Source organism: Salvia hispanica, chromosome 4 (assembly GCF_029641045.1).
Source record: "Salvia hispanica isolate PSC_SH4W2 chromosome 4, Shi_PSC_v1, whole genome shotgun sequence".
NCBI classification, from domain to species: Eukaryota; Viridiplantae; Streptophyta; class Magnoliopsida; order Lamiales; family Lamiaceae; genus Salvia; species Salvia hispanica.
In genome coordinates this window covers 21169392-21177555 of record NC_142695.1, presented here as the reverse complement: position 1 = coordinate 21177555, position 8164 = coordinate 21169392, and the positions used below count along the sequence as shown (strand labels likewise).

General features: G+C 37.1%; 2 protein-coding genes across 3 annotated transcripts; one reads left to right on the top strand and one right to left on the bottom strand.

Annotated features, from left to right (window-relative positions):
- Nucleotides 1-888: 888 nt before the first annotated feature.
- Nucleotides 889-1637, top strand: LOC148927452 (dirigent protein 21-like). Its single transcript, XM_089057787.1, has one exon. It carries the CDS (start codon nt 927-929, stop codon nt 1479-1481), a length of 555 nt encoding a protein of 184 aa, XP_088913913.1. The 5' UTR covers nt 889-926; the 3' UTR covers nt 1482-1637.
- Nucleotides 1638-3128: 1491 nt separating this feature from the next.
- Nucleotides 3129-7957, bottom strand: SMT1 (sterol methyltransferase 1). 2 transcript variants are annotated; one of them, XM_048092085.2, is made up of 14 exons: nt 7690-7957; nt 7490-7607; nt 6212-6278; nt 5997-6070; nt 5605-5689; nt 5465-5520; nt 5003-5057; nt 4702-4749; nt 4534-4617; nt 4309-4425; nt 4142-4225; nt 3926-4051; nt 3724-3821; nt 3129-3401 (listed from the first exon to the last, which is right to left on the bottom strand). In XM_048092085.2, exons 2-14 carry the CDS (start codon nt 7570-7572, stop codon nt 3338-3340), a joined length of 1041 nt encoding a protein of 346 aa, XP_047948042.2. In that variant the 5' UTR covers nt 7573-7607; nt 7690-7957; the 3' UTR covers nt 3129-3337. The 2 variants fall into 2 exon arrangements, with proteins under 2 accessions (XP_047948042.2, XP_088913380.1); XM_089057254.1 differs by lacking the exon at nt 7690-7957 and adding an exon at nt 7001-7107.
- Between the last annotated feature and the right edge of the window lie 207 nt (nt 7958-8164).

Genomic DNA, 8164 nt, shown 5'->3' with positions numbered 1-8164 from the left:
TAAGAATAACAATAAAACATTTTGGTCTCTAAAAGTAAAACCATTAACTTTCTCAAACAAATATTTTATTTTCCATAAACTATAAAAGTGGTATTAAAAAACTACAAACTTTGACAGAACGTGATTTCCGGCAAAATATGATCTACGTAGACAATTGTAGAGTCTGCGTTGGCACACCAAATATTTAAACCTTCAACTCTGTTTCCTTTCCAAGTCTTTTCAATAAATCAACGAATCGTAGTTTGGAGCTTTCTAGTTTATAATCGGGAAAATGGAAATGGTCAGTGTATTTGGAAAAATGTTCTACATATTTGAGTAAAAGGCTGATATACTATTTTGTTTCTTAAATGTTTCAATTTTAACCCTAGGGTTTTACAAATCATATGTCACGTGCAGAAAAGTAGTGACAACTAGGAATAAAAATGTCATATAATCCAGTCGGATCAGCCTTCTGACCTAATCAGGGGAAGAAATAACCGACGCCAAAGTTTATGATTTTCCGTACCACTTTTATAATTTATCAAAAATTTATAAGAAAGATAATGATTTTAGGAACCAAAATCCCTAAAAATAAAATTAAAAGATAATTAATTTATTGAATAACAACAACAATTGAAATCATGCAGGTCGATCTAATTAAAGTATTGAAATATGGGGTGCTTCCTTTGTCCCTTGCTAAGATCTCGTAATTAGTTTACTCGGCTAGAAGTACTTATCCTAACGAGGTTCTATTCAGTACTATACCACTTAAAATCTAATGTCATTCAAGAAAATAGACATCTTGGATGAGACGAAAGAAGTAGAGTATATTATTCATTAATCATTAACATTCATCACTAATTGAAAATCAAAAGTTTCACTATATAAGCATACTTGAGAATTCCAAATTGATACACAATTAGTTGAACAAATAAAAACAAAACACCATGGCATGGAAAGTTAGTATTTTTGTAGTAGTATTTTGGAAATGGATGATAGTAGCCATGGCAATAGATCAAAGCCCGAAGGGCGTGGGAGAATGGGCCAACAATCTCCGGCAAGAAAAGGTGAGCAAACTCCACTTCTTCTGCCACCACCTCCACGGCACAACCGCCGTCACCATCGCCAAAGCCGCCACCACCGACGCCTCCCCTACGCTCTTCGGCCTTCTCGACACGAGGGACGACCCTGTGACGGTGGGGCCGGAGAGATCGTCGGAGCGTCTGGGTTACGCGCAGGGGATCTCGGCCGCGGCGTCGCTGCAAGAGATCTCCTCCTTCGACCCCTTCACCTTTGTCTTCACCAACGAGGAGTTCAACGGCAGCACCCTCGCGGTCATGGGCAGCTGCCCGCTCTCCAGCCGCTCTTGCGAGGCCGCGGTGCTCGGGGGCACGGGTGTCTTCCGGTTGGCGCGTGGGGTGGCCACCACCAAAGTCTACTATCTCAATTTCACAACGGGGGCTGCTAGTGTTGAGATCGACATTGTGCTTTTGCATTACTAATCACTTTATTAATTGTGCTTTTCAATAATCCCATTGATTATGTATCTTCAAGTTTCAACTTTATGTTGGTTTAATATGCTTTATTTCATTTGTATCGTGATGTTTACAGATCAATGAAGAAAATAATAATACTCTATAAAGTACTTGGTTCTTATAGTACTCAGATTAGATGATATACACACAAATCTATATATTATGATAGTCTTATTTAGTACTATTCCATAAAATTTAGGCTGCCTAGAGTGGTGTTTAAATTTTGTTCAGTGTATTATTGAAAACTCTTGTTATACATCGAGTTAATAATAATTTTGTTTCATCTATATGTTTTGGGACCTTTTAATGGAGCGAATGACAATTTTCTACATAAGTATCAAAGCATACTCAAATTGATATGGATTTCTTTGTCTCTGCATGTGTGCAAGGACTATATAATATGATATGTGGTGTATTTGTCTATATACCTACTATCTATTAAGTATTACCCCTTCCCCCTTCTATAATTGAGTCATTTCCTTCTTTACTCTTAACTCATTAAATTATGTGCTCAAAAGAAATACTCCTTCCGTTCCATAGTAGTACAGTCACTTCTTTTCGGCACAAAGATATTAAGAAAGAGATATTAAATATAATAAGTGTAGAGATAATAAAGTAGGAAAGAGAGAAAAGTAGAGAAAACAAAATAAGAGAGGGAATAAAGTAAGTAAGGAAAAAAGTGTAACTTTTGCTAAATAGGGAAAAGACTATATTATGATGGAACATCTCGAAATGGAAAAATAATTCTAATACTATGTAACCGAAGAAGTATTTCTACTACATACAGCCAGAGGAGGTACTATTTTAAAGATGTAACTCTAACCTCCACAATACGCGACGATAGGACAAACAAGACTCATTTTTATTTTATCCATCTCCTATTCAAATCTGATACTTATGTATCACGCGTACCACTAAACTATTACTATTGGTATTTGGTAGTCTAACTAGAATGCATGACAAAAATCCTTGTATCAATTCTCTCCCTTTTATTCTATTTATACTATTTAGTAGTAAAAGCATCATCATCAATAATTTAGGCGAGTGAGCGTGTGTTATAATTTATTCACCAGAAATCAAAGAAGCATAGCATCAAATCTTTGGGAAAATATCACTCAAGGAAGCAATTTGGTATCTTCCTATTTTACTTTTTCTTATTCAACGTTGAAATTTGTTATATATCGGTATAACATCTGACGAACAAAAGTGAATTTATAAGTGCCACACATCCATAAAACTACCATGTGAATCACCCCTCGCAATTCCAGCTGTGAATTTCTCTATCCTCCAATAGTAATTTATAAGCAAAAATAGATTCCAAAAAACCTGGCACATTACGAATTTGCTATTTCCCTTTACAATCTCACTGTGCACTACCACCCGCCACCACAATGTGGCGGCTGCAACCAGTGGCAACGGTGAGGATGTCACAGGTCACGCTGATACTATAAACTTCATTATTTATACCCCCGTGTCCTAGTCCGTCACTGAGACTAAATTCTTAGCACCCTTTACCACTCGCTAATATTTCATTAACTAATCTGTGTTGATTGTGATGGAAATGAGAGACTATTATATACATATCTACACAAATTCACCATAAGTTAGTAGACATTGTTGCAGTTTTGAAGCCTTCTACTAAATCAGAGTGATGAAACATCAAGTACAGGAAGGGGCGCAAGCGAACCCAAAACACAGGTTTGTCAAAAACTAACTAGTTTTGTAGTTAACACTACAATAAAACAAACAAGTTTAGCATTCTCGAATCCACCAAACTTAACTGGGGAGGCAAATGGCACACACACCTACCATCACCAGCAGATTTACTCAGCCTCCGTGAGGGGCTTGCGAGCCAAGAAGAAGTACATAGATGTGAAAATCTCTTTCCTGAAGACGAAGGCTTGTGTCAGGCATCAGAGGAGGAAATATGAAAACAGAAAAAGGTAAAATCACGGCAATCAAGCTTCCACATATAATTAGTGCTTGAGATTTTGAGGTGCCACTCAACATGTGTTGCTTTCTTCTGTTACCATGCAGGAAAACAGAAATTGAGCACACTTTGGATACCTATAGAGAGGGGGGAGGTAATATTGTTTATTTTGATGGATTGATTCATTTTGACCTTATTTGATCATCTAATCCTTTTAACTACTCAACAATACGTTATATAAATCTACATTATGAAACTTAGTAAAGGATGTATTCTTACCTTCCCCCATCAACAAGTCCTTCTGCAGCCTTCTCCAAGAAAGCTTGAACCCGTTGGCTTCCTTTAGGGGCAACTCCAACTTTTTCCAGAGCAGCCACCTGAACAGACAATTATCAAAGAGGAACCTTCTTCAAAACGACAGCACGTGATATAAGATTTGAACAGGCTATGGTGCATTAGTGTGGAGTAATGGAAATATTACCAGATTTCTCGTACAAAAACGACCAAGTGCCGTCAGGCGAAAAGTGCTGAGAGAGAAGTAGCTTGCATCTATGGGCAAGTACCATGGAACAGGTGAGTCCAGTGCAAGATCTTTCTCCCACACAACCTTTGGAACAAAGATATATTCAATTATCGTATTTAAATTTCTGGGTTAAACCAGTAGAGTTAGTTGGTGCGTCAAAAGTTTGATATTTACCTCAAAACCAGCTTTCTTGACAGCTTCAAGGCATTGGCTTGTCAGCCTTATGTCAGGGAGGCCATTACCTAGTTCGATTTCAGCCTGTGCAGAGAGAATTTTAGAATGAACCGAGGGAATTGTGATGGAGCGTATGTTAGGGAGGCATTTCTACAACTAGTGATCACCTTAATCTTCTGATGTTCTTTATTATTAGGATCGTAAGCATCAGTCATGCACCACTCGTATGCAGCAAAACACTGGCCAGGTTTGAGTACCCTGTATATCTCCTTATAGCAGCCAACCTGGAGGAAGGTAGCAAGTCAAGGAATTCCTTAGTAAGAATAATGGGGTATTCATATCCAAAAGGTAAGCACATCGAGCGCAAATTTAGAAGGGTTTAAGTTTCATACTGCATCTGGGGCATGGCAAGTCGCTTCAATTGCATACACTGCATCATAGCTATTGTCAGGGATTGGCATCTTCATGAAATCTGCCTGTATTGTAAACAGAATTATTAGATGAGTATAAGAAAATCAAGATAAGTATTGAAATAAGATTTTAAGTGCAACTTTACTGACTTTCACAAAGTCACAAGTCTTGTCCAGTCCAGCAATCCGGTTTAGCACCTATACCAATATACAATTGCGAAATATACAAATCGAGACCTCAGGAAGAGAAAAAACATTAAAAAGGCAGTTCTAATTTAGAGATGCCCATAGGAGATAACGATAATATGAGATCATAATCTACATATAACTCTAAAGTTATAACCTAGCAGAAAGGTGCTCCAACACGAAATCATGGAATCATAGTAGTGGAACAAATGCAGTTATCCACATATAATTATGCATTACTGTCAACATAGGATTAGACACATACCTTTCCCCTAGAAATCTGGTATTCATTGTTATTGAGACCTGTGATTGATGTCTTGCTGCAAGATGTTAATATGAAGTAAGTGGTTAAGCAGCAGTGATACTCACAGATAAGTAGGGGTCAAGTGTGCAACGCCTAACTAAAGTGCAAATACTAACTAGATCTCGATCTTCATCATGATCATATAGAAAATTACAGAATCACATACTTATTATATATACGGAAATGATTGTCAGTTAAGCTACTTCTGGCACCACTACATGGATAGAAAACAAAAAAAAAACACAATGGCTGCAAAACCATATTTGAGGGGGAAATGAAAATTTTGGATTAAAAATCTGAAACTGTTCATATCATCTCAATTGCTCAATGTAAACTAAAAGATGTAGGGAAAAACTGGCTTATCAAATGAAAACAGAGTTGACAAATAACGAAAAAATAGAAATTATTGATTTCTCATATCACCTAAAGCGAGCAATTTCTCTTAATGGTCCCCCAATTCCACATCCTACGTCCAATACCTACAAGACATGGACAAAACTCCACAGTTATTCAAAGCAAAGAAATGTAGGTCCATTTTGGCTCAGAAAAGAAGCTCAAAGCACCTTTTGTCCTGGTTTCAGGCCAAGTTGTAAAGCAAGGAAGTGCTCATGCCGCTTGATGCTCTCTTGAAGAGATTCGCCTTTCCACCTGTAGGATATTACATTAACCAGATTCAGTGATTGTTACAAGATGCAATTCAAAGAATCTAAAACATTCCTGGCCTGGCAAGAAATGATCAAATTAACAGGTTTAAATGTAGTGTTTGACTTGCATCTACCACTAGCGATTGGTTCCAGACTTCCAGATATTGGAACTGCATAGTTAGGAATCACAGGATACAAGGAATTGGACCATTCAGTAGTTTCCTGTATACTTCATAATTTTAAGCCATGGTATGGAGTACTGAAGGTTTCTCTTGTTGAGAAAAGTAATTATGACACAGCAAATCATTTACCTGGGTGCAAAATGGAATGATTCTCCCCATCCATACTCATAGAAACTTGTGACTAGATCATAGTACTTATTGACCTGGGAAATTAACGGTAAGGTCATTATTGCAAGTAATATTTTAGCTCAAATCATGTATCATGACACATGCTATAATGTTAACGCCATTAATCAGCATCATTTGCAAAAGTGAAAGCCAGTGTGACAAATAAGAAATTTTACCATGTCAGTGTAGTTGGCTTTTCTATCTTCCTGATCACCTCCATAGCAAACATGATACTTCTCGTACCTGATTTACAAAGAAATGAGTAGTGTTATGAATATAAAGATAATGATAGTAGAATGACAAAACCAATTAAAAACCTGTGGTCTACAACGAGAAGAAAATTCAATGGAACAGGAAAACATTAACGAATCAGAAGAATCTGAAATAACAAGTTCATTAGTCACTCTTTCTAAAATAATAACTATGCATGCATACTAGTTGAAGTCCATGAAACAAATCATAACTTATCTTTTCAGTAAAAGAACAAAATTTTATCACTGAATGGTTAGAACCATTTTAATAAATTTACCTAAAAGTGATACAGAACACTTTCTTAGAATCATAAAGAAAAACTTTGGGACAGCAAGCATCATGTCCATACCATACAGGTTACATACGACATTCTTGCCTTGAGCACGGAAAACGGTATGTTACTCATTTATAGTTCGGTATTAAATCAAGCAAGACATCTTTTAAGTCAATGGCATCTCCAGTGCCAAAAGAAGACAAGGAAAAAAAATATAAGTACTCAAATTAATTAACATTTTTGTTCAAATTTGACTTCTAGCTCTGCGGTTAAACACACGCGTGCAACACACAAAGTGACCATCTCTGATTTGTGAAAACTCCGATACAGATTGGAACCAAGCAAAGGGCCTAAATTTTCCAATCTTCGTTGGATTGTCAACAGTTTTACTACAGTAATTAATACGATATAGTAAAATTTAAAATATTGGTTCACTAACATTTTAAGTAGAATAGACCGCCATCATTCTCACTAATATTTCGTATAGAAAATTCAACACCACAAAGTTGAGAGTGAAAGTCCAAGCAAATGGGACCAGTTTACCACCTGTCAAGATGTGGCATTCCACTCAATATCAATAATCAGATCCACCACACATTCAGATTCATTCACTAATAACAACCAGGTCAAAAAGAGACAAAAGAAAATTGAGCAAAAAAAAAGCAGATGGCCGTTTTTTTCCAACTATGCCAATGCCAATGCCATGAGATTGATTGAAAGAAGACTATTGTTATGCTTCAGAATTAACGGAGAGAAGACAATGCCTTGAAACCAGAGTCGTGGCGACTACAGAATTAATTAACAAAGGAACAATGGTTATGCTTCATAATTGATAACAATGGAAATCGTGTTAATGTCACCGATTCAACTTGAGCAATCAGCCCAATCTGAAGATGCAGCATTAGAGAGATGAGGGTTAAAAGGTTACTTGTCCACAGCGGAGAGAACATCATCTTTTTGGATCTTTCCGCCGACGCCAGATGCCAGATCCAGTGTTCCCGCCTTGGACATGATTAATCACAACTCCGGTGGGGAATCTGGAAGATCTGAGACGTGAATCGAGACAAATTCCAGATGAGGAACACAGCGTAATTCACTATAAATCATAAATGCAGGAATTGCACTAACCTCACGCCCAAAACTGCAGGAGATTCTTTGAAGTGAAAGTCTGATCAGAAAGGGAAGCAAATAAAAAGGAAAGGTAATTGCAATGAATTTGTATGGCTAGAGAGAGAGAGGAAGGGGCAATGCATCCAGAGAAAACAAAAGGTGTGAAGTGTCAAGATTTGGAGTTTAGCGACAGAGACAGTGTCAGTGGTTCAGTGTGGCCGCCACGTCATCCGATCACGTGCTTTCGATCGGCCGGCTATTTCTCGGACTTGATCTTCTCAAACACTATATTTAGTTAAATAATGGATCCACCTCCTCTTTTTTTTATTCTTAATTTTCATTTTATACATCCACAACAAGATTATGAACTAGTTTTACCTTCAAATATGCTGAGGCGAGGGTTGAGAAAGTGTGATGATCAGTCAGTTAGAGATTTCCATAAGAGATTGCGTACTTCATGTATGAATGAAGATGCAGTATTTTATACTACTCC

What these genes read in the sequence shown, in the direction of transcription:
- LOC148927452 (XM_089057787.1), top strand. Translation starts at nt 927, where the DNA reads ATGGCATGGAAAGTTAGTATTTTTGTAGTAGTATTTTGGAAATGGATG.
- SMT1 (XM_048092085.2), bottom strand. Translation starts at nt 7,572, where the DNA reads ATGTCCAAGGCGGGAACACTGGATCTGGCATCTGGCGTCGGCGGAAAG. An exon ending in TCATTCCATTTTGCACCCAG is followed by an intron (nt 5,690 to 5,996) that starts GTAAATGATTTG and finishes AATATCCTACAG; the next exon opens with GTGGAAAGGCGAATCTCTTC. An exon ending in AAGAACATCAGAAGATTAAG is followed by an intron (nt 4,226 to 4,308) that starts GTGATCACTAGT and finishes CTCTCTGCACAG; the next exon opens with GCTGAAATCGAACTAGGTAA.